Source organism: Panthera pardus, unplaced genomic scaffold (assembly GCF_024362965.1).
Source record: "Panthera pardus isolate Hobbes unplaced genomic scaffold, ASM2436296v1 HiC_scaffold_13, whole genome shotgun sequence".
Lineage (NCBI taxonomy): Eukaryota > Metazoa > Chordata > Mammalia > Carnivora > Felidae > Panthera > Panthera pardus.
Genome location: NW_026526688.1, coordinates 98,957,055 through 98,983,546, shown reverse-complemented (window position 1 = coordinate 98,983,546; position 26,492 = coordinate 98,957,055). Strand labels below are relative to the sequence as shown.

Below are 26,492 nucleotides of genomic sequence, written 5' to 3'. Positions count from 1 at the left end.
AATGTAGTGTTAATTCATTTTCAAATGACTCCATGACTCTATCTAGTTTTATCTTCGCAAAGCACAACATCAGTAGAATGATAAAGGAAAACAGAATATAAGTAACTAATTGTGAGCCATGCATTTAGCAGTGGTTCTGAGGTCCAGAAATTGAGGAATTTCTCTAAAGTCAAAAAAATAAAAATGAAACAAAACTACCCCAAGATGATATAGTAACTAGAACACAATATTATTTTCAGTTCAGTGACACTTACAGGATCCCTGCTTTTTAAAAAATTTTTTTTGAGATTCTCACCAACAATGCTTCTGAAGCAGTGAAAAGTAGATTAAGGTCAAAATAACCACAACTTTAGATCTTCTAAAAACTTCTTTCAGTAATCTTTTATAATCCTAAAGGGTGCTGCTTTCTATAGATAACCACAAGCAGGTTTCATGGTTTAACTTGTATTTGGAATGAAAGATAAGGGGATTGGAATGCAAAGTGGAAAAAATGAATTTTCAAGTGACTGAAGAAAGGTTTTTACATTTTTAGAGATTGCATTGCATTTCAGTTGCAAATATGAAGACTTAAGATAATTGATACCAAATAGAAACAAGTCGTTGCTGCAGGGTAGCTGATACAACAATCATTGCCTATTGGGCAAAAGTGTTTGGGGTCCAAATGGACCTTGCCTTCACCCTACCTGAGTTCCCCAGGGAAAGCCGACTAGCACAACAATGTAAATTAGAGGCAGATCACATACAGCTGGCAGCAGATTTCTCCCACTGTTTCTTCCAGTGGCAAACAAACAAACAAACAAACATTATGTAAACTTTGACATTGTCAGTTGGCAAAAGAAGATTTATAAAAGAAAAGAAAACAGAAAACCTTAAAACGAGAATACTGGAATGACTGGAGACCAGAGAGAATTAAAGGATAAAGTATTTTCCTTTTCAAATTGAATGTGGGTGAACCATACAAATACAAATGACAGATGGAATGCCTCAAACAAATAGCTGGAGGTAGTTACACATGCATCCTATAAAACAACATCCTAACTGTAATTTTGAAATTGGGAAAAAATTTTGCACTGTTTACTTTCTCATCAGTGAAAGATTTGTTGTTTGGATTTTTAAAATTTTTTCAGATTTTTATTTTTTTGGATTTTGTTTTAGAAAAGCATAAAGTGCTTACGATTTTATAAAGGAAGCCTGTATAACTATAACTTCCTATGTATGTATATATATGTATAACTATCCACACACAAAATATTCCTTATTAGAGTAATTTTAATAATTTCACCTGATCTTTATGTAGATTTATTTCACAGCATTTCATTTGGAGGGCTGTATTAAAATCTTCATTAAATTTTATTTTATGTTAAAAACAAGAATGTACCTTTCTCTAAGAAAAATATTCCATAAACAAATATTTTCATGAATCAATTTGTATCTAGTGCCTATTTGAATAAAAATGTAGGACATCTGTCCAGTATGTATATTCATTTTGCATAAATCAATTTTTAAGCACGTGTTCATATTTTTAATTAGAAGGGGCCTAAGAGAACACACAGTACAATTTTTTACTCAATAGTCTATTTCATTTCTATGCTCCATCTTTGCTTGTTCTTTTAACTTTCATTACTCTTCCTGTATATATAAGCAAGATATATGTAATATAGTAAATGAACATTTAATATAAATAAAATTTAAAAATTTGTGTATATATGTTATATATATACACATTATTAATTATATAATAATATATGATATATATCATATATTTATGATATATAAATAAATGTATGAAATATTGACAATAGATATAACTTCTATTATATGTTTGCTTTTTCCTTAATGCAGCTAATGTTTAGAAATAACTCATATGCATATTTCCTACATATTTATGATTATTATCTCAGCCTTGACAGAGAAGGAAAAGATAAACAACACAAGCTTTTACAGCAACTTCTAGGCCATTTTAATTTAAAGAACATTTGGATATAAAATGTGATGTAGTCAAAACAACTAGACAATCAGTAGATCTGGCCTCAAATTCTGGCTCTGTCTCCCATGGTTTTGTGACCTCAGGCAAGTTTTAAATATTCTGTAAAATGATGGCATTAGTTTCTTCTAGCTTAACAATTCCCTGACTAAATTTAACGCATTTACAAGAGATATACAGCCAAAATTAAGGAATGGAACCTTTGCCAGTTAATAAGAATCATGATGTATTGGCATGGGTTAATTTTCCAATCATTTGCTACAGTCTACTAATATTTGTGGGAAAAGAATTTTGGCGTAGCACTGTAACATCAATAAAACTCATTTTTCAAGTTTGAAAAAGAACCAGCACAAACAAGTGGGGATACTGGATTTCAAAAAAAAAAAAAAAAAAAGCAGAAAACTATTTTAAAGTAGTCTGTTGTAAATCATACCCAAAGAAGGTATAAAGCAAGACAGAGATAAAAAACTTAAGACAGTTATTTCCTTTCCTAAAAGCAGTGGTTCCCTAATCTAGTGGCTCTCGAAAATATCATGAGTGTAGTGATTAATTCTTTTTGAAGGTCAAAACAAAATTTACCATCAATTGAATTAAAATTGTTTTTAAGAATTAAGTATTGTAAGGGAAGTATCTCAGTTGAAAATTACAGCATCTTAGAACTTTTAAAATGGTGACAAACTAATTTTGAAAGTTTTCCAGGGAAGAAATAACTTCAGACATACTCCATTCCACTAATTCTAATTTTTAGAAATGGGACCTACTTAGGTATGGTTTTTAGTTGGCCAAAGAGAAGCAAGTACAGTCGTTCATCATCTCTCATATGCCTTAAAGATCATTGATTTGTTCTATTTCAATTTAATTTAGACAATATTCTTTGGAGAATAATACAAAATAAGGCTGGTAAAACCTGAATAATTATTGCAACATAAAAATATTTTAACCAAAATCATTTACTAAAACTTCACTGGAATTTGATGTGTCAATTTGTCAATTTTTTCATCTACAGGTGTCTTTGGAAAGCACTGTGAGTTGAACAGTTATGGATTTGAGGAGCTGTCATACATGGAATTTCCCAGCTTGGACCCCAATAACAACTATATTTATGTCAAATTTGCAACTATTAAAAGTCATGCTTTACTGCTTTACAACTATGACAACCAGACAGGGGACCGGGCTGAGTTTTTGGCCCTTGAAATTGCTGAAGAAAGATTAAGATTCTCTTATAATTTAGGCAGTGGTACATATAAACTCACCACTATGAAGAAAGTGTCAGATGGACATTTTCACACTGTGATTGCCCGGAGAGCAGGAATGGTAAGACATTTCATTTTACGTTAAAACTTGTTTTATTGTTGTACATCCAGTCAATCAGGCCTTCAAGTTAAAGCATGAATTAAGGTTCAAATTTAACCAGTTTTGGTATGAACTATAGCCACAAGTAGGTAATAATCTTTCTTTTGCTCATGACAGCTATGCCTGTCACAAAAAACAACTTGTCTCAAAAATAATGAAAGGAAGCAAAGTAAATAAAACATCCTAGTGCATAAATATTCCATTTTATACATTTCCTATATATGTTTAAGGCCATGTCAGAACTGTACTTAAAATGGCCACTTTTGTAAGTATCCTTGTCCTAACTGAAGAAACAATTTAAAAACAAATGAAAAAAACTTTTCTGTAAATAAATTATTGATAAAAGATGATGCTAACACATATTCCAAAACAGTCGTGAGTAGTCCTTACTGCACTTAGCTCCTCAATACGCTGTCATCTGTGAGGTCTATCACATGAGACTGCAATAAAATGAAGTTCTGTTTGCTGACTAGCTAAAGTATTTTTAGAATTTTAAACTCAGTAATATTCAAGATTTCCATATTATATTCCACTTAATTATATGGCTCTCATGTTACAGTAAGACGGTATGTATTTATTTAGTACTTGTGTTCATTAAACAAGTATTTTTTTCGTTAAAAAGGAAAATGCATGATGTATTTTACCTGTAAGTGTTTGAAACTATTTGATACAGAGCAATACATCTAGAATGGAAAGACACACACACACACACACACACACACACACACACCAACTATCTCTTCATGTTTCCCCCACCCCCATTTTCAACAACTATCAAGGGTTTTTGAAAAAGTAAATGCTAACAAAAACTATTTTAAAATATTTTTGGATTTTATCATCAAACTTCTAAAATGATAACTACACTTTAAAATTTACATTCTACCCTACATAGAAATAGAGTTAAAGGTTGAAGTCATGTATTAAAATAAACATTTGGGGCACCTGGGTGACTCAGTAGATTAAGCATCCAACTTCATCTCAGGTCATGATCTCGTAGTTCATAAGTTGGAGCCCCTCTGCTGTCAGTGGGGAGCCCACTTTGGATCCTGTATTCCCTCTCTCTCTCTGCCCCTTCCCTGCTTAGGCACTCTCTCTCAAAAATAAATAAATATTTGAAATAAAAATTAGCCAAAAGAACAAAATAAATGCTCTGAAATCATTTTTTAAATGAAGAAATGTGATCTAAATGATTATAGTTTTATGTCTCAGCTCTGTGACAATCCAGAAAAATATAAAAAATACAGTGAGTTATATAGTTTTGAAACTGATCAAATGAATCATATATTTGTCTGACAATAGAAATTTTGGGGCACTAAATTTTGGGACCACTTTATATTGTTGGACTACATATAAGCAATTTATAGAAAGAACATAGAAACTATTTCTGCTATTTTTTCTGTGATCCACAGTTTTAAAGGAAAAACTTTTGTGCCCTTCCTAATTACAAATTTCATAAAGGCATAAGACAGGAGGAATCTTATTATATTGATTTTTTTTCTGACAAACATAAATAACAAACAATCTTTATCAAAGTATCAAATTCCCCATTTGTTTTTAGCAGTACTTTAAATCCATGTGGGATTTTTGGGGGTTTTGTTTTGTTTGTTTTGTGTGTGTGTGTGTGTGTGTGTGTTTAATGGCATCAGATACAATGGCTTTTGTCTCCTCCACTCTAATATAACTTAGAAAAGAAGATTTTAAACAATTTTTTAAATACAGAAACACAAAGGACAAAAAAAAAAAAGGAATGATGATGGATATAAAGATGACCAGATGATTTTATCAACATCATCAAGGTTAGATGTTCAGATACTCATCCACTGATATCTCCATATCCATTGTGTTACATTCAGGGTCTTACAAGGCTAGTAGTTGTAATTTATTAAAATATAAGTGAGGAAACAATAAAAGTATTAGTGAAAATTTATGAATCATTTAAATTATATATTATATTACTTTATATATTGTCTTCCATTTTCTTATGAACTTGGTATTAGCATTCTGCAACTATAACTTTATTCTAACATATATTAATTTATAAAATGTTTACTTAAAAAATTATCCCCGATATTCCGAAAATGAGACCAAAACGAGAATAAAATTTAGTAACAGTAACTTATTTTTTTTAATGTTTATTTATTTATTTTTGATAAGGGGGGAGGGGCAGAGAGAGAGGGAGACACAGAATCTGAAGCAGAGAATCTGAAGCAGGCTCCAGGCTCTGAGTTGTCAGTGAGGAGTCCAGCCTGGGCCTTGAACCCACAAACCACCAGATCATGTCCTGAGCCGAAGTCCGAAGCTTAACCGACTGAGCCACCCAGGTGCCCCTAGTAACAGTAATTTAAAACATTGATATTCTAAAAATAATTTTAAAAAAAAAATCTACTTGAAAAATACTCATTTGGAGACTGTATTTGATAATAATTCAAGATGGGTTGTGTTTTGAAAAGGGGTTGGGCAGAAAATCAAAGTGGTCTATAAATGGGAATAATATCTCCACATTTTGGTATTATTGCAAGGATTAATATAAATTATATCTAAAATTTTATATATTGTTGTATATTTTACATATAGTTTTCTTTATAAAAATTTATATATTTTATATATTTTTAAATATTTGATATTAAATAGGTGCTTGTTGAATGTTAGTCATCCTGAGTTTTCAAAAACATGGCTCCATACATCCTTTTGAGGTTAGAAAAAATGTTTTAATCTCAATAAATTTTAATTATGAGTAGTGCCTAAAAAATCATACTGACTTCAGTGAATTCTAATAGGGGTATAACAAGCAAATCTTGGCAATAATAATTTTTTAGGTTAGTAATAAGTTAGTATGCACCTTCCTGCCTGAGCTTTTTTAAACCAGCCTAATACCAAACTAGTATTCTCAGAGGAAGACCTTTAGGAGAATACAAATTTAGAAAAGTCCAATATTCCTGATTATCCATTTACTCTGGCATTATTCAAACAGACAGAATTAGAACAAGCATATGGAGTCTGGTATCGATATTGTATATTGGGGCTTACATTAGCCACAGTGATTTCCTAATAATGACAGCATCCTAATGGGGCATAGCAGGTGGGAGATAACTATATTGCTAAGATATTGTCAACAGCCATTTATGTAGAATAGGTGATTTTATCTGATGACTTCCAAGGCCCCTTTAAATTTTATGACCATTTAATTCTATCTAAATTTAGGACTTGGGAGCAAGAGGGAAAGCAAAAAAAAAAAAAAAAAAAAAAAAAGAGGTACTATGTGTATGCCAAAAGTGATAGAAAAAAAATTCTTTCACTTCATTTGTAGTATGTGGCTATCAAGTTTTAAATAATACCAAATGTGGAAAAAAATACCTTTGTCATTAGTACTTCAGTCAGAGGAAAAAAGTATCTTCCTATTTTAGAAAAGACCCAAAAGAAGGCCCCAAAAGAAGAATCCCTACTGGATTTTGAACCTGTCATTTTCTACAGTTCAAAGGGATTTTGTTAGAAACTGGCAAAATCATTAACTTCTCAGCTTTGAATCACTGAATAGACAGGATACAAACATGTCAATTTACAGCAGTACTGGTAGAAAAATTCAACAGTACAAGAAAGCACATTTAACTCTGACGATTAAATTGCATAGGGTGTTATTCAAATAAAACTTCCCCTCAGACGTTCTGTATCATGAAGCTTTTAGAAAATCAGAAAATTATGTTAAGATTTATCAAAATATTATGCCACTATCTAAAGTGTTTTTTTTCCTAGTTGAGTCATTCATAAATATCTATGTGATATTCTCTAGTTGAAAATATCAACTAGATGAGAGAGAATCCCAAGCAGGTCTGCACCGTCAGCATGGAGTCCGATACGGGGCTCAAACTCACAAACTGTGAGATCGTGACCTGACCAGAATCAAGCGCTGGACTGTCAATTCACTGAGCCACCCAGGTGCCCTATCGGTTTTTCACTTATACACAAGAGGCCTGGTGAAGATTTTTCAAAGTACTTCCCACTTCTTATATGTAATAATGTCACAGTTTTAGACATGTAAAAGAAATATGTGCCCAAAATTTGATATTATAGGTGTATTATGTCATAACATACTAAGCCAAAATGTTATCACAACTTCAAAATCATGTCCACGTAGAAACAAGTACTGGGCAGTGTTGGCCGAAAAGGACAATAGGGACAGCAGAACCCAGGATGAATGTTTCCTTCTCCTACTTTATAGGCAGCTTCCTTAACTGTGGACTCTTGTTCTGAGAACCAAGAACCAGGGTATTGCACTGTCAGTAATGTGGCAGTTTCAGATGACTGGTAAGTAAAATTATTCCTTTGATCTTATTATTACTTGACCTTAAAAAGGAAATTCTACATTTAAAAATAATTTTATTATGCTAAGTGTTATGAGAGTTTACAATATTTTATGCTCTCCAAAGGAATTTTTACTCTGTAAATAAAAAGTTAATAATGAGTATAAAAAATATGTAAAAATGGTGTGACACGAGATGGGAGAGATGAGGACAAATAGAGGAAGGAAAGACTAACATGGCCTGTGTTCTTTGAGTAGATCATGAAATTGTTGCCTATGACCTGGGTCCTGCAAGGCTAGACTAAAGATCCCAGTCTTTACCTCCTTTGGAAGTTGTATACCACAACTATCCACAGATACTTTTCAATGGCACCTCAGGAAGAGACACAGAATTATGCCATCTAAAACCTAAGTGATGTTAACAGAAATAACAACAGAGAAAAATAAATATTGACATATCATCTAGGACATTAATTAACATATTGGCATTATTATCATCTTGTGGGGAAGAAAAATGTATAATCTAACATTAATATTATCTAACACTAATTAATCTAACATTAATATAATCACTATTTCTGCTGCACTTTATCTTGTCTCTGATGTTATGCTGCTTCTTGCTAATTCAGCATTGTTTTATACATCCATTTGGCTAACTGAAAATGTCACTTCCATAAGTTTTATTATTTTTCATGCCTTGAAAACCTAATAATCCTGTAGAAATCTGTAAGGGAATATGCATCAATAGGTAATATTTTCCATTCAAATTTACCACGCTATAACACATGCCAGAAAGTTATATTCACTCTTTTTAAAGCTAAACATTCTACTGAAATCTATCATGTTGGAGCTAATATACTTATCTTTGCTTTCTCATGTAGGACTCTTGACGTTCAGCCAAATCGAGTCACAGTTGGAGGTATCAGATCCCTAGATCCGATCCTTCAGAGGAGAGGACACGTGGAAAGCCATGATTTTGTTGGGTGCATAATGGAGTTTGCAGTCAATGGAAGGCCTCTGGAACCCAGCCAAGCTCTGGCAGCACAAGGCATCCTAGATCAGTATGACAATTTTATTTCTTATTATTTTAAATAAAAATGAACAAAATGCATGATAATTGAGCATCCAAAGCTGAAATTATTGTGACCACAGTTCTAAAAGTATCAAATGTTTTACATTGTTTTGAATTTTAAATGTTCATTTCATTTATTTACTTATTTAATTTAATTACCACCAGCTAACTTTTACAGTTAACACAGAAATTATTTGAATTAATTAACTTATTAAATTTAAATATTTACTGTTTGGCATAAAATGTGATATTTACTTAGAAAATTAACTCTTATTTTCTGGAGTGTAAGAAAAATATACGTATGCTTTTACGCCTATATACGCTTCAAAACAGTTGTGAAGATTATAATGACAAGTAGATGAATCACATAGAAAAGTATCTGCCACATAATGATGTATAAATGTTAGTAATAATGTATACAAAAAAAACATTTGATATTAAATAGCTTTACATACAAACATATATTTCAAAATATACCTTAGTACACCTTTAACAAGCAATAATTTGATTAATTGTAAAACATTTTATTTTCCTATGTGCTTATTGGTTAAGGTTCCCTGCAATGATTTTGGAATTGTGAAAATAACACACTTTATTTTAAAAATTAATCTTATTCATAATGAAAATTGGAAAATTCAGAAAAATATAAAGTATCCTATGCACCACCCAGAGACAAACACTCTTAACCTCATTGTGAGGTTCATGACTGCCTGCTGTTCCATCATATGAATGTGCCCTATTTTAACTATTATTATACACTTTACTTGTTTCTAATTTTATTAATATATTAAAAGCCCTGTGGTTAATACTATTCTTAATATTTTTAGTCTATTTTAACTTTTACAACCATTTTATGAGATAGATAATATTAATTTCTGAGCTACTCAGTGTTTTAAAAACTTTCTCAAAGTCAACAAGCTGGTGAGTAGCAAAGCTAAGTCTTGAACTAGGCACTTAGACTGAGGTTAGTTACAAATAAATGAACAAGGCAGATTCTTGCTCTGGAGGAGTTCATTGTCTTCAAATTCGTGATTACTAATCTCTAATGCGGCCATGATTTTGCGTGGCAACATATTCTATTCCCCAGTTTAATCATTTGCTCACTTTTCTCAATTACTTTCCAGCCTCCCCTTTTCACAGACCCCAAATATCACTCCTGTACCATCTTTCCTAGCTAATGAATTTGCTTCCTACCTTGCTCGAAAATGGAAGCAATCAAAAGAAAACTTCCAAAAGCTTATTCCTCCACATTTGCCCATGCACGTGTGCATCCCATGGTCTACATTGCATCCTATTACTATGAACGAACTGCTCCTATTCCCATAAAGACCAACCCCTTTTTATGTAAAAGGCTCAGTCCCCTGCAATGTTCTAAAAACAATAGTCCAGCTGTCTCCTTGGCATGTCTTTCCTCATTTAAATCCATGCTGCTATTTCTCCCATTTTATTTTTGTAAAAACTTTATTAATCCCATTTTACTCTCTAATTACCATCCTCTCTCTTTTTGAAAAATTGTTCTTTGTCAAAGTGATCAATAACCTTTGTGTTGCTAAAATCAATGGTCAGTTCTCATCTTCTTTGAATTCCAACGTTCATTACTTCCTCTCCCTAAAAATACCTCTATCAGCATATGGTACAATCCTGGTTTTCTACTCTGATTCTTTTTCTCATCTGGTTGACCCCTTCTCTTTTGTATATATATTCATTCTTTAAATCATGTTTTATAGCCCTTGGTTTTAAGTACTAACTTTAAAACTGGTGACTCTTAAATGGTTATCTTCAACTTGGCCTTTCTTCTGCACTTTAGACCCTTCTATCCAACGGACTACCCAATATCCTATGTGTCTTTCTAACAAATATCTCACACTTAAGTTTAAAACTGAATTCGTGGCCTTCTTTCCCAATTCCTTCTAAATCTATTTCCTCCACAGTTCTCTCTGTCTTAAATAATGATAAGTCGATCAGCCAAAATTGTTCAGCCAAAACTTTTAGACTTACCTTTGGTTCTTCTCTTTCTGACATACTTCACATCCAGTCTACCAACAACCAGAATGACATTTAAAAACAGATGTTCGTCCTAACCCTGACTTACAAGGCCTTCATGATCTAGCCTCTTTCTCCATTTTCTCACTGTATTTACATATGCTTCTTTTTCTTGTTCACTCTGCTCCAACCATACTGGGCCCCTCGGTGTTCCTCAAACATATTAGGTACAATTTAACTTTCTTACTTGCTGTTTCCTCTGTCTGGAGTGATCTTCTGCCAAATATTCTTCATTCTCTCAATTTGTTTAGGTCTTTACAAAAATATGTCCTTCCTTCGCTGATGAATCTACCCTCCATCCTAAAAAAAAAAACTCTCGATACCCTTTGTCTATCTTAATTTTCCAAAGAACTTTCTTTGTTCTAACGTATTACATATTTACCTAATTTTTGTTTTGTTTTGTTTTTTTTGACTGCCTCCTACACAAGGAAAAATAAATACTCCACGACATGTGGATTTTTCAACACTTTACCCCCATGCTTAGAATAGTATGCTTGTAATTGGCATATGGCAGACATTTAATAGACATCAGTTGATGAGTTGTCTGGAGGAAATGTATAAGCAAATAAATATGGGGGCCTTAGATTACATTAACCAAAGATGTCCTACTCAAATAAGAATTAATTTAAAAAAGAAATTATCACCTCTTTTTCTGTATTATGTAAGATGTTATTTGGTTTAATTTTCTCTTTTTTGAATGAGGCAGGCCCTGTGTTACAGCTCCTAGTTTGACTAGATGCCCCAAATATAGTTGTAACTTGAGTTTCCAAGAAGTGAGTGCATGAAACTAAGCAAGTTAATAAAAGCTTATATCTAGTTTTAACAAATCTCCCACACTTTATTTTGTGCCTTATGAGTCTTTATTATTATTTCATTTTAGATGTCCCAGACTAGAAGGTGCTTGTACTCACAGCCCCTGCCAACATGGTGGCACATGTACGGATTACTGGTCATGGCAGCAGTGTCATTGCAAAGAAGGACTAACTGGGAAATACTGTGAAAAATGTATGCAAGCTGTTTTCTCTTCCACTGGAAATTATAGTAATCATGAAAAGTATAAATATATGCACTTAAATATGTAATTATATTCAAAGAAATTTTTTCATTCTAAATGTTGAAAATAATAAATGGGTAACAATTAGAAACTATAGTGACATTTTACATTTATTTTTTTTAACCTGAGGAAGAGTGATATTCTTTCAGAATTATTTACTAAGTTGTTAATTTCCATTTTATGAATTTATGAATTTAGGAAAGCTAATTTATAAGATTGCTATACAAATACAAGACCAAGGACTATATTCAGGTTTGGGTCTAATATTATCTGCCTTTAAGGAATATTTCTCCAGTAAATATTTTGTATGTGGTAGAAAAATGTAAATAATAAATGACTAAACACTGAGTTCAAACCATCATACAATGGCAGTATAATCTATTACAATTAAGGGTGATACTTGCATTTTAATTTACAATTATTAGAATCGGTTTTGAGTCTTACTTTTTAAATCTTTGTATAATTATTTGTTTTTTAAACCCTACTACTGTTTTTTAATAAGACGTTAGAGGCACTCAAGCCATCATTAGAACATGGCATTCTCTAATTTCAAGCTGTACATCCCACTAACTAACCCTAATGGAGTTTCTTCTAGAAAATTTGCCTTGTTTTCAAGTATATGGTTAATACTCAAATCATTGCAATTATTTGACCACTTCCCAAGGAGTCCTAATTATATTATAAGAATGAATATAAATTCATGATCACATTAAGGATATACTGTAGTCAAAAAGATCTTACTAGCAGAAGATATAATCATATTGAATTAGGATAACATCAAAACAACAAAAAAGTATGTTGTCAGATAGTTTTTTCATTAAGTAATGAGTATTTATAAGTGGGAATCCAGTTATGCCTGGAACATGAAATGAGTCATCGGCTTGAGAGATGTCTGAGGTTCTTTTCTTTTTAATTGAGATATAATTCACATACTATAAATTTTAGCTATATAAAGTATACTATTCAATGCTGAAACCCTTTTGAGCTCATTTGCTTTATGTCTTTTCTTTAGCTATATTAACTGTTATGATAACAAACTTCTAAAGTTCAGTAGTGTGAACATTTTACCAAATTATGGTAAATTATAATATACATTACAGTTACACATAATGATAAATTAAATTCAACATGATTATATGATGATTGCTAATAATAAAATTAATACGAATTAAATATTTGTTCACTTCTTTGTCCAAATTTCTAACATGCTAGAGACTTAGGATTACAAATCACTCAACTCTGAACACATTTATAAATTTTGGAAATAAAGTAACACTTATTATAAACACATTTGCAACTCCATGTTTTTAACAGGTGGTATCTCTATAAGTATTCATGACTTATATGCTATACCAAATATTTTTTTTAATTTTTTTAATGTTTATTTATTTTTGAGACAATGAGAGAGACAGAGTGAAAGCAGCAGAGGGGCAGACAAAGGGAGACACAGAATCTGAAGTGGGCTCTAGGCTCTGAGCTGTCTGCCCAGAGCCAGTCGCGGGGCTCATACTCACGAACTATGAGATCATGACCTGAGCCAAAGTCGGACCCTTAACCAACTGAGCCACTCAGGCACCCCTGCTGTACCAAATATTTTATTGAATATTACCCAAATGATTGATTCTGATTTTGATTTAAGCATTTGAAATTACCTTATACAGTAATTCACAAATGGAATTTTTCTTTTCCCAAGAGGAGGATTGGGGAATATGGATTCCAAAAACCTGATATTTTATTGTCCTTTTTTATAATTTTTGTCACTTATAAAAACTTCTTCAGAAGCCAAATGGATGCATTCATTTTTCCCTTTTTTCGTTGCCTTTCAGCTATTACTCCTGACACCGCGTTATCATTAGAAGGCAAAGGGCGCTTGGATTACCACATGAGTCAGAATGAGAAGCGGGAATATTTGTTAAGACAGAGCATACGAGGTGCCATGTTGGAGCCTTTTGGTGTGAACAGTCTGGAAATAAAATTCAGAACAAGAAGCGAGAATGGCATTTTAATCCATATCCAAGAAAGCAGCAATTACACTACTGTGAAGGTAAGATAAAAGCTAATGGTGACTTCATTTGATTAGACCGCCTGCTGTGTCATGATTTAAATCACTTCGCCCATAATTTCTGTCCTTTTCTTTACAACCCATTAGAGTTCCGACTAATACTGGGCACTATTCCAATATCATCTATCTTAACTATTCCCCAGGCATTGGCCAGAGTAACAAAGATCTGAATGGTTTGCTTTCTAAACACTTTTGTCTTGGTTTAGAGTAAAGACCACTGCTAGGTAGGCCAGCATAGAAAGAATTTGTTGCAATCTATTTTGTCAAATAAAAATTTATATTGCTTTTCTTTCTCTACTTTTAAACAAAGTAAAACAAAAAGATAATGTGCTTTTGAAGTGAAAAAAAAAAAAAAGCTCCAAAAATTATTCCAAACACTGATATGTTTACATTAATTGGTGGGACAAGAATAAGAAAAAAACATTTTTAAGTTATCTGGCTTTATTCTGGAGCATATAGGCAATTAACTATCTAGGTAAACCCTGTGAAATTAAGTATCTTTGGAATTATTGTAAGTTAAATTCCCCCTGACTTCCCCAAATAATTTCTAAAAACATTGTTTTTAAACATTCTGTTTTATGAGAACAATGTATTGATTTATCATTAGGCTTTTACATACTATTTTAAACTATAAATGAGATGCTAACCCAGTGAATAATTTCCCAGGATATGCATTTTCCTTCAGCTTTTAGCTTCTTAATTCTAAGACTATTATATTAGTCTGCTTTCTTTCCCACAAATGAGACTTCACCTTTTAAATCATCAGTTTCTTTTGACTGATTTTGATTAGTATCATTTTGATACTATAATTCCACTCATAATTTTTACAGGAATTTTGGTAAATTCTGAAGAAAATAAACTCAGACATCCTGTATTATCTTCACCTATAAATTAATATTTTGAAAATTACTAAAAGCTTAGTTCATGAAGAAAAAAAGCAATATGCATAGAGAATTACTCCGTTTAATTCACATATAATATTTAAAAATAAAACAGACATTCACCTCTGAACTTCAGCCTTTTTATTCTTAAAATTTCTCTCCATCCAAGTCAACTCTGGTTGTTATGCTGCATGCACATATCTTTAGGAAGTAGTACAAAAAATATTTTTAAAAATCTTAGTCCTCACAGTCCAGTCATTCCCAACTGTGGATGATTTTACCCTCTCTTCCCCCCAGGAGACATTTGACAATGTCTGGAGGCATTTTTTATTGTCACAATGGGGAGGGGGTGCTACCAGCATCTAGTAAGTAGAGATCAGATATGTCACTAAATATCCTACATTGCACAACGCAGCACCCCAAAACAAAGAAGGAATCTAGTCCAAAATGTCAATAGTGCCGAAGTTGAACAACTCCGCTCTAATCTAGTACAAAAGAACATCTTCCCGTTATAAGTTTACCTCCATATTCAACCAAGGAGCCCAGTTCAAAATTAATAAAGGTACTGCAAAACAAAGCATCTATGTCATTATATTATGATTTTATTTGGTGTTTATAATTTGTATTGGAAAGTGTATCAGAGCCAAAGAAAGTGGAAGTACAGAAAGAAGTAAAGCTTCACAGTCTACAAGAAACACTTTTTGTATGCGTTGAGAGGCTTTGACATTGAGGTCTGTGCATTATCTGTTAAGCTGCTTCCAAGTCCTCGTGCCATTTAAATGACACATGAAATATTTCTGTACATTATCTCTTTAAGCCAAGAGATACAAAATACAATGTGGTTGAAGAAATCAGAGAGAGAATATTTTTTTTTTCCTTAAGGAAGAAGCTGAATGTCAGGATCCATTTTTGTCACCATAAAATCTTGGATTTCCAACAGGACGGCAGCATTCGACTTCTCCAGATATTCTTACATTGGTAGCAAGCACTTAGAAAGAGATTTTTTTCCTGAAGGAAAAGTAAATGCTAATGAATAAAAATAATGACTAATGCAGACCAAAATGCACATTTCTTTTCTATGAATATTTTGAAAAGCAGCTTTTCAGAGATTAAGGGGCCTGGCAGGTAAAGTAAGTAGATTAAAAAAACAGTGAATAAAGAGAACAAAATAGACGGAAAGAGAATGGCTATTGTAAGTAAGCAGGCAAATTATTCAGATGACAGGAATACGATCTACTTGCACAGGCTAGGAAGCTAGTCAGAAGGAACTGTTACTTTTCATTTAGTTTATCGGTGAATAAGGCCCCTGGTTTTTTTCCTTCTTTCTTTTGGCTCACTTTCTGACAGTTTCTTTCTGACAGTTCCTTCCTTCCTTCCTTCCTTTCTTTATTTCTTCCTTTCTTTCTTTTGTTCTTCATTCTCTGCATCAATCCATCTTTCTTCTCTCTCTCACACACACAAAGGAATCAAGATGATCATTTTGAACATAGAAAAGAGAGTTGGGGAAATGAGATTTCCAATGGTTTGGGGGGAGTGTCAAGAGTGAGTAGCAATAGCAATGTGAAGAGAGAGGAGAATATGTAGAATAGATAGAGTCTGTTCAGATAAAAAAGACATTAGGTGGAGAGAATATTAGATAGAAAAACAGAAGGAAGCATACTTATGTCTAACTGTGCTGATGGTATATTTAGTGTTCTGCCAACCTCCCTTCTTTTATGGCATTTTGTGTATCTCCATATTTAGAGTTCTGTAATAATGTAAGATTATGGACTCTATTTCTGTTCCAAATCAATCCTATTTTCTTGATGTGTAGGGTTTTTTTGTTGTTGTTGTTTGTGTTTATTTTTAAGTGGGGCTAGATGTATTGTACAGAGTTGGGATGAGGGATTCGGAGGTCTAGATCAAAAATAAATAAATAAATAAATAAATAAATAAATAAATAAATAAATCTATGGATAAATAAAACCAAGCAAAAATGAACATAAAAAGTGAGCATGATGTTTTGAAGTTAGGAAGGATGCAAGAGCTGAGTAGAGTATTAGTGGGGAGAAGCAGAACATCAGGAATGGTACAATGGGCACTTAGGTTCTTGTTCACCCTACTCTATGGTGTATTCTAAAGACTCTCATCAGATTTGGTCACATAGAAGGATGCCAGGGTTTGATCAGATAGGAGGGAAACACAGTGCTGGGAGAAGGCTCTTCTCACGGCTTCTTTCCAAAAGGACTCTAGGTATCACCAATGACGGGCTGCTATTTTCAACGTGTGTTTCATGAGACATTGCTCACTTGATGAAATGTTATTGTCATTTAACCACAACTCTCTTTTCTTTTCCCATCTGATTTTGGTACTGAATTATATTACCATCTAGAGAGACTCTTTAAATAAAATCTTACAGTATGAGTAACGTATGTAAATGTGTTAGGCATATTTTCCACAGAGTAAAAATGAACTGACTTTTAGTTCTACCAGATGTGTTTGTTGCATGTAGAAATAGCATCTGATCCGAGTGACAAAATCACTGAGCCATCCATTCATTGCTGTCATTTGATACACAGTGCCACTTCATCCCCCAGCCCAGGCACCAGCTCTGTCTGGCAGCATGATGGGATTATGCTCTCTGAACCAAATGTTCATGTTGCCTCATAAATTATTTCATTTTCTAAAGTGTCTCCTCAGAATACTGGAAACTTGGTAGCTGGAAACTGGAGTAGGAGCATCCTGTTACCCAATGTTCTACTGGGCAAAGTCAAAGAAACCAAATATCCCTTAGATAAATTGTAAAAGGCAGTCAAAGTGAAGACTTTCCCAGACACCTCATTATTAAGAATTCACTCATAATTTTCATCTGAATAAATGATATAAACAACAGGTATTTTTTCTTCTAAAATTCCAGTGCATAATAGATAACATATAAAAGAATTTCTTTTTGTCTATTTTTCCAACTATGTTTCATTTTTGCCTAAGCATTGATGCTTCTTTTTTTGCAAGTAGTTTTAACATTTTTCGATCACTGTGGACCATTTACTAAACTGATTGATTTTCTATACTTGCCGTTGTGATTAAATTATAAGTAATTACAAAAGGGTATATTTTACTTATCTTGAAATGGGTTTTCACTCCATTATTATCTCAGCTGTGTTCCAGAAAATAATTTTAGGCATCTTAAAAAATTAGGTATAAATATAATAACAACTTGAAAACTATTAAAACTATTAAATATGAAGGTATATGTTACCTAAATTTGTAGAGGCAGTATGGGTAGGTATACTCTGATATAGCCAGACTCTTCAGCTAGCCTGTTAGCTTTAAGTTGATCAATATTGTAAGTTTCATTTCATTTCTATTCTATTTTTACTCAAGCACATCATAGCTTAATTGTACATTATTTTAATACATTTTACAGATTAAAAATGGCAAAGTACATTTTACATCAGATGCAGGAATTGCTGGGAAAGTGGAGAGAAATATTCCTGAAGTTTATGTTGCAGATGGCCACTGGCATACTTTTCTAATCGGAAAAAATGGAACAGCCACAGTACTGTCCATCGACAGAATATATAACAGAGATATCATCCACCCTACACAGGATTTTGGTGGCCTCGATGTACTCACTATATCTCTTGGAGGAATTCCACCCAATCAAGCTCATCGAGATTCCCACACAGGTAAAAAATGCTTGCGTTGAGCAAAGGAAAGGTAAAATTATTCCTATAAAAGTAGTTGGACTTCTGATATTATCCATTATGACTATTCTAAGTCTCTCCTAATTATCTTTAAGAAGTCTATAATAGGGGCATCTGGGTGGCTCAGTCGGTTAAGTGTCCGACTTTGGCTCAGGTCATGATCTCGCAGTTTGTGGGTTCAAGCCCCATGTCAGGCTCTATGCTGACAGCTCACAGCCTGGAGCCTGTATTCAGATTCTGTGTCTCCCTCTCTCTTTCTGTCCCTCCCATGCTCACTCTCTCCTTCTCTCTCTCTTTCTCTCAAAAATAAATAAAACAAACAAACAAAAGTCTATAATAAACTATTGGTCATCACTTACTTTATTTTAGTCATTTACATTTGTTCTACCAAGTTCATAATTCATCCCATGATGCTTCCCTTGTCCACCAAACATTTATTTATCCATTCATTCATGTGTCCATTCACATGGCAGCTATTACTGAGCCCTGTACTTGGCATTGGGAGTACAATGGTGGGCTAAATAAATAGCTACTCTCCTCATACAAAACATGGCCAAGTAAGGAAGGCAACATTGATCAAACCATTATACAACTAGATGTATTATTTTAAAATAGGAAAAGGATGTGAAGAAGGAATATAGAATTCTAAGAGATTTCCAAAAAATGAGAAAGGGAAATTTCCATGGGAAATTGACTATTGGTACTTAAAATGAACTGTGAAGATGAAGATGGGAGAGTATGAAAGATTAATTTACATTGATAAGAACTTAACAAAAAGTAGATAAAAATCATAGAACCTGACCTATTAGCACATTGGAGACTGATGTCATCAGGTAATGAAGGAAGCTGAAGAATGAAGCAGGGCCTCCTAGACCATGTTGCATTTTTGGGTTTACTCTCAGGACAGTGGGAAGTCAATAAAAAATTTATGTTAGGAGTGTCAAGACTAGACAGGTAGCGATATTAAAGATCTTCCAGGTTACAACATGGAGAATGCATTGGTGGAGACAAGAGTGGGCTTGCATAAACTAGCTGGGATGATGCTGCAGTGATCTAGGCAAGATATTATGTGAGTTCTTACTAGTGTGGTGGCAGAGGAGTTTAGAGAGAAGTAAATGGGGAAGAAATTTTTTTTAGGAATTAAAGTAAATCAAACTGTTGATGATCGTGGTGAAATTCAAGACGGTTTCTGACCTGTCACCTAGAAAAAGGGCAGCACCATTGAAAGAGGAAACTGCAGAACAGTGGAGAGAGAAGCCTGTCTATGGGAAATATCAAAATGGTGGTTTGGGACACCTGGGGTTTGCACCACCTTTGAGAAAGACTTTTGGATAGATGGGCTATAATCAGGAATGGACACCAGCTGGAAATACATATTAAGAGTTAGCAGAGTCAAGCAAGTAACTGATGTACTGGTCATGGATGTGATAACCTAACATGAAGGGGTAGAAAGCCTGGAGCCTTAGCTTGAGCAACTCTAGGAGTCAGTGGTTGATGAGAGGAAAATGAAACATGAAAGAGACTAAGTCATAGAAAAACAATCTGTAGAGTAGGAACAAAAGCAGATGTTACAGAACTTTATGGAAAAAGTGTATCAGGGATGGAAATGTCACTAAGGTGGAAGGATATATCAAATACGAAGAAAATTGGAAAATGCAGGAGAGGGTAATGGACTTAAGGCACAAAAGTATAAGTTCAGGTCACAAGTTGTTCTTATATACTTAGCTTATTTTAGAATATGGATGATAATTCATTTGGATGTTTTAAGAAACAAGCCGAAGTAGATCATACTCTTTTGTTAGTGTCAAAATCAATTCTTGGGCTCTGGGACAGGGGCATTAGCAATATTAACACACTCAAGTTCAACAAAGAGTTTCTCAACCTTAAGAAATAATAATAATTACTACCCTCTAAAGAGCCATTTAAGATATGTTTTTCTAACTCTGCCTGTCCCACCTCATGAAGCGTTCATGCCACAGTTATACTCTATAGCTGCCCTCTAGATGACTGCAAACCATTGTAATACCTAAGATTTTCCCTTTGCTCTTCAAGAACTTATGTTCAACTCCTTGGGAGCAGTATCACCTCCATTGAGAATGCATGATCTAATGATTACAACTATTAGCCTAGGGGCACCTGGGCGGCTCAGTGGGTTAAACAACTGACTTAATTTTGGCTCAGGTCATGATCTCAGGGTCATGGGATCGAGCTCCATGTCAGGCTCTGCATTGGGCATGGAGCCTATTTAGGATTCTCTCTCTCTCTCTTTCTCTCTCTGCCTCTGCCCCTCCTCTGCTTGCACTGTCTTTCTTTCCCTTTAAAAATATTTTTTAATTTTAAAAAATTGAGAAAAAAGCTATTAACTTATTTTTTTGTTCTTTATAAGTTTTTTTAAATACATTTTATTTCTATGTATGCAATTCTTGATACATATATACTATAAAAATAAGACAAATAGATCATCAAATTAATAAAAAAGGGAGTAAAAGAAAATCTAGCCTGTCTGAGTCATTTATAAATTTTCAGAAAGAGCAGTATCTGAGCAATTCTCTTCATACTTTTGTCATGGAAATCTTATATATCTTACTAAGTTATGTCGTAAGACACACAGAGTTATTGACTTTGGACTGGCTGATGGCCCTGAGACTGTGGTTTCTTAGCTCTTGTGATGTGATTGGGAGGCTTCTTTTTACCATAGTTCAATGGTGCAGTGTTTTAAATGCAGCATTTTCTCTAAAATGCCTTACTGCTCCTTCTCCCCCCTACAGGTTTTGATGGCTGCATTGCCTCTATGCTGTATGGTGGAGAAAGTCTTCCTTTCAGTGGGAAGCATAGCTTGGCCTCCATCTCTAAGACGGACCCCTCAGTGAAGATTGGCTGTCGCGGCCCGAACATCTGTGCCAGCAACCCCTGCTGGGGCGACTTACTGTGCATTAATCAGTGGTATGCCTACAAGTGCGTTCCCCCTGGAGACTGTGCCTCCCACCCATGCCAGAATGGGGGCAGCTGCGAGCCGGGCCTGCACTCTGGCTTCACATGTAGCTGCCCAGAGTCCCACACAGGGAGGACCTGTGAGACGGTGGTGGCTTGTCTTGGGGTCCTCTGTCCTCAGGGGAGAGTGTGCAAAGCTGGAAGCCCTGGAGGGCATGTCTGTGTTCTGAGTCAGGGTCCCGAAGAGATCTCCCTGCCTCTGTGGGCTGTGCCTGCCATCGTGGGCAGCTGTGCGACAGTCCTGGCCCTCCTGGTCCTGAGCCTGATTCTGTGTAACCAGTGCAGGGGGAAGAAGACAAAAGACCCCAAAGAGGAGAAGAAACCGAAGGAGAAGAAGAAGAAGGGAAGCGAGAACGTTGCTTTTGATGACCCAGACAATATCCCCCCCTACGGGGACGATATGACTGTGAGGAAGCAGCCCGAGGGGAACCCTAAGCCAGATATCATTGAGCGGGAAAACCCCTACCTCATCTACGATGAGACTGATATTCCCCACAGCTCAGAAACCATCCCCAGCGCCCCTTTGGCTTCGCCGGAGCAAGAGATAGAGCATTACGACATCGACAACGCCAGCAGCATCGCCCCTTCAGACGCGGACATCATCCAACACTACAAGCAGTTCCGCAGCCACACACCTAAATTTTCTATCCAGAGGCATAGTCCCCTAGGCTTTGCGAGGCAATCCCCCATGCCCTTAGGAGCAAGCAGTTTGACTTACCAACCTTCATACGGTCAGGGTTTGAGAACCAGCTCCCTGAGCCATTCAGCTTGCCCAACCCCCAACCCCCTGTCTCGTCACAGCCCAGCCCCTTTCTCAAAGTCCTCTACTTTCTATAGGAACAGCCCCGCCAGGGAATTGCATCTTCCTATAAGAGATGGAAATACTTTGGAAATGCATGCTGATACCTGCCAACCTGGCATTTTCAACTATGCCACAAGGCTGGGAAGGAGAAGTAAGAGTCCTCAGGCCATGACCTCTCACGGTTCTAGACCAGGGAGTCGCTTAAAGCAGCCAATTGGGCAGATTCCTTTGGAATCTTCCCCTCCGGTAGGACTCTCGATTGAAGAGGTGGAGAGGCTAAACACCCCTCGCCCTAGAAACCCAAGTATCTGCAGTGCAGATCACGGAAGGTCTTCTTCAGAAGAGGATTGCAGAAGGCCATTGTCCAGAACAAGGAACCCAGCAGATGGCATTCCAGCTCCAGAATCTTCTTCTGATAGTGACTCACATGAGTCTTTCACTTGCTCAGAGATGGAGTATGACAGGGAAAAGCCAATGGTATATACTTCCAGGATGCCCAAATTATCTCAAGTCAATGAATCTGATGCAGATGACGAAGATAATTATGGAGCCAGATTGAAGCCTAGAAGATACCATGGCCGAAGGGCTGAGGGAGGACCTGGGGGCACACAGGCAGCAGCACCAGGGGTTGCTGACAACACACTGCCCTTGAAACTTGGGCAGCAAGCAGGGAATTTCAACTGGGACAACCTTTTGAACTGGGGCCCCGGCTTTGGCCATTATGTAGATGTTTTTAAAGATTTGGCATCTCTCCCAGAAAAAGCAGCAGCAAACGAAGAAGGCAAGAATGGGACAGCTAAGCCCGTCCCCAAAGATGGGGAAGCAGAGCAGTATGTGTGAACTTTATGTACTGGCATTGGAAAAACAGAAAAACAAGGAACACTCAAACCGTTGTAAGGTTGCCGACGAAGGGGTATTCCATTTGCGAAAGAGGCCAGTATGGACTGGTGTTGGAGGGAAACTTTAAAAAATAATAACCACAATGCTGCTGAAACAGACTCCAAACAAGTCTTTAATTTAAATATGCTTGGTTGAATTTCTTTTCCTGCATGCATCGTATTTTGTAACTAGTCATGTGGCATGCAGCGTTCGGAAAGTTTTTTTTCTTATTTACCAATGTTTGATTTGTGATTTTTGAAATGAATACCGTTGCCATTGCAGAAATGAATTTGTGCTTTCACAGTGGGGTATGTGTATTGTTTCCATTGTGTTATCATCCTTATGTTTTGCATTGCAAGATCCTTGGGGTTTAACCAATCCTTGTAAAGTGTAGAAAGAGCCTTCCTCTTCTTGAATGAAAGACTAGGTATTAACACTTTCCAGAGCTATAGATTCCATATTTGATGTTGCTCAGAAATGTCTGATATTTGAGTAGGTTTTACATGACAGTGGGTACTAAAATTAAGTCATTTTGTTCAGCACTTTAGAAGTTTCTTACAAAATTGTGTTAAAACTTCCGAATCTCTCTCTCTCTCTCGCTCTCTCTCTCTCTCTTTTTGTGAACAATTATGGTCATCTGACTTTCATCAGGCTTCCAATAGGAACAAAATGACTGCTTATTATCCTTAGAACACTGCTCCCTTCCTACCGTGGAATGATGTTCTCAGCAGCGCTTCTCAGAGACACTTTTAGAAGTTATTTATTGAAAATGTTCTATGCTTTTAAAATTTTAAAGAATCGACCTAAAGAAAGCCTATGATTGGACTTTTCAGCCATTTGAAGTTTACCCCAAGTACCCAGTTTTTATAATTTATATAAAGTCAAATTTCAACTCTTCTTTCTTTCTGTCATTTTGTAGATCATTTTTTAATACAGTGTAAAAACTTTTTTTTACACCTAAGCTGTGTTTTTGATACTGATATTTTCCTATGCTGAAAAGTTTTCTTACTTTCAGGGAAGGTAAGAAAATACTTTTTTTACATTTGTTACTTATGTAACGTTCATATTTTTCACATTTTGATATTTGTAACATACTGTATGCTTTCTACTTGTAAATGCCAACAATAGAATTAAAATATTTATTTAAAATACTTTGCATTCACAGTGTATTTTCATCTTTCTTTACTCTTTTACGCCCAACCTGAATAATCTCTACTTGTCAACAGGGGTATTGCAAGTTGAACTACAAACGAGAAGCATCATTTTCTTTTAAAAAACCTGAGTATGGATAATTGCCAGAGCAGATATTTTAAGGTCATGTTAGTACATTCCTACCTGTCAGAGTTCTTGAAATTCCCTAGAGCCTAATGAGTCTAGACGAGGTTGGGTCTTTGGGGATTAAGTTTGTTATGAACCTGGTTTAAGCCTTCAGGCAATAAATGTTTGGACATCCCCAGCAGAGTATGCTCACTGAAGGCTAGCTTTAGACCAGGCTTAGAGTTTTAGGAACAGCAATGAATTAAAGCTAATTATGGAAAAATGTCTGGCTCTCATTTTCTCCAAGGACCCAGCCCCAAATTTTCTAGGTCGGATGGTGGGTCGGAAAAATGACACTGATATCTCTGCTACACATACCTGTGTTTAATTTATTGATCACTCTGCTGCATAAATTCTAAACACATTTTTACATGTTATCCTGGCCAAGACAAACCTCTACTTTTAAATAGTCACCAAGAGTGAAACAATTCAGAAGGGACTAGTCCAGAACAAGATTCATTTGTGTACAAAGAGTTGCATCTGAAATAATTGGATTTCTGCAAATTGCCTCACAATCTCAGAACTTTTGCTATTAAATATCTGCACCATAGCGAATATTTGTTCAGAATATTATCCTCTAACGTTGGCTGTGCTGTATTGAAAATTTTAACAATATGTAAAAGTTTTTAGTGCATGAAATACGTAAACGATTTAGTAAGTACAGTATTTTTAAATTAATACCAACAGATTGAGATACATGCCAGAATTATTTTGTCATTTAATAATGATGAGATTATTTTTTTGTTTCAGCATAGGAAATAAAATGTGGGTTTAATCTAAATTATAACATTCCTACAGTGTAGTTTAGAGACTGAGTGTAAGGCACTAATCTAATTTTCTTTCTTTTTTTTGTCACCTGTGATGAGCCAACATGTTTTAGTATTTTTTTATGAATTTTAGAATTATGAACCAACTATGTGCCAAATATGGGAATATGCTGATTGCTTTGAGTAACTCAAAACAGAATACTTTTCTTTTCTCAAGAAACTCTGAAGCAGCTTAAGATGTCCTCAAGGATATAAATGCTATAATTGAGAACAGAGCTAAAAGCAAAAATGATAACCATCATTATAGCTAAGGGTTAAGGCCTCCGAACACGATGCCAAGATCCTGTATTCTAATTCTCTAAGAGTTCTTTGTGAGATAGAGAATTATTATCCCTTTGATTAATCAATCCCAATTTTGGAATAAGATAGGATTTTTATAGGAAAACTTCTAGTCTTTGGTTCCGCTTAAAAATCTTTTCCATTGAAGCAAGAACAATACTTGGAGCAAAACAAATCAGAAATGAATGGAATGAAAGTCTCACTTGAAATAGAATTTAATACTTACTTTACTGAACTACAGAAGTGACAGAACATGCACTGTGATGAATGTGGGGAGGGATTATAGGCAAACTGACAAGGTAAACACCCTCCAAAATTAACGGTGAGTAGTGAGCTGCACGTTCACGTGTAAAAATCATGACCTCAGAATTTTATTCAGCTCCTGCAATAGTTTATTAAATGGCCTGGAATACAGTCTTTGTTTTTGGGTCTCTTCCTGCAACTGTGTTGTGGAGAAGAGCACTTTCTTTCAGTGCTGAAATGCACACTGAAAATGCCTCCATGAGCACCATGTCAGGAAAAGCACATGACCACGCAAGACCCATAGGTTTAGAGTGGCAACACGGCCCAGGTCTCTGATCACTTAGCTCTTGCTGTTGCTGTTGTTTTCAAGGCTGTTTCTGGAAATTTCTAAATTGGCTAATATCATCAATAGTTTATCAGATCAATTAAAATCATTTTAAGGAAATGAAAGATCAAAAGGGCCTGGAGCACAACTTCTATCTTACATGTCATTGTCACAATGTTTACCAACATCAAGGCTGATGAGAAATATAACTGGCCTAAACCACTGAAAGTTATGCCCCTTTTAAATATTTTGTTTACAATGGAAAATAAAATATATCATCATGTGATTTTAACATTCCATCTAAGAATAAAGCACTATTTTCACTAAAATGCTTTTATTATTTTTTTTGAATTCAACATTATAGTAAAATTAATCTGCAATAAGTGAAAATGACTTC

The 26,492-nt window shown here is 34.9% G+C and overlaps 1 protein-coding gene across 1 annotated transcript in view; it reads left to right on the top strand.

Annotated features, from left to right (window-relative positions):
• FAT4 (FAT atypical cadherin 4) overlaps positions 1-24,255 on the top strand; it is a 180,560-nt gene extending 156,305 nt beyond the window's left edge. The window contains exons 11-17 of the mRNA XM_019419174.2: positions 2,991-3,298; positions 7,554-7,639; positions 8,516-8,695; positions 11,630-11,754; positions 13,630-13,847; positions 18,153-18,414; positions 21,201-24,255. Coding sequence (XP_019274719.1) covers positions 2,991-3,298; positions 7,554-7,639; positions 8,516-8,695; positions 11,630-11,754; positions 13,630-13,847; positions 18,153-18,414; positions 21,201-23,065 — 3,044 coding nt within the window. The 3' untranslated portion in view covers positions 23,066-24,255. The remainder of the gene's footprint in view (positions 1-2,990; positions 3,299-7,553; positions 7,640-8,515; positions 8,696-11,629; positions 11,755-13,629; positions 13,848-18,152; positions 18,415-21,200) is intronic.
• Positions 24,256-26,492: the final 2,237 nt, after the last annotated feature.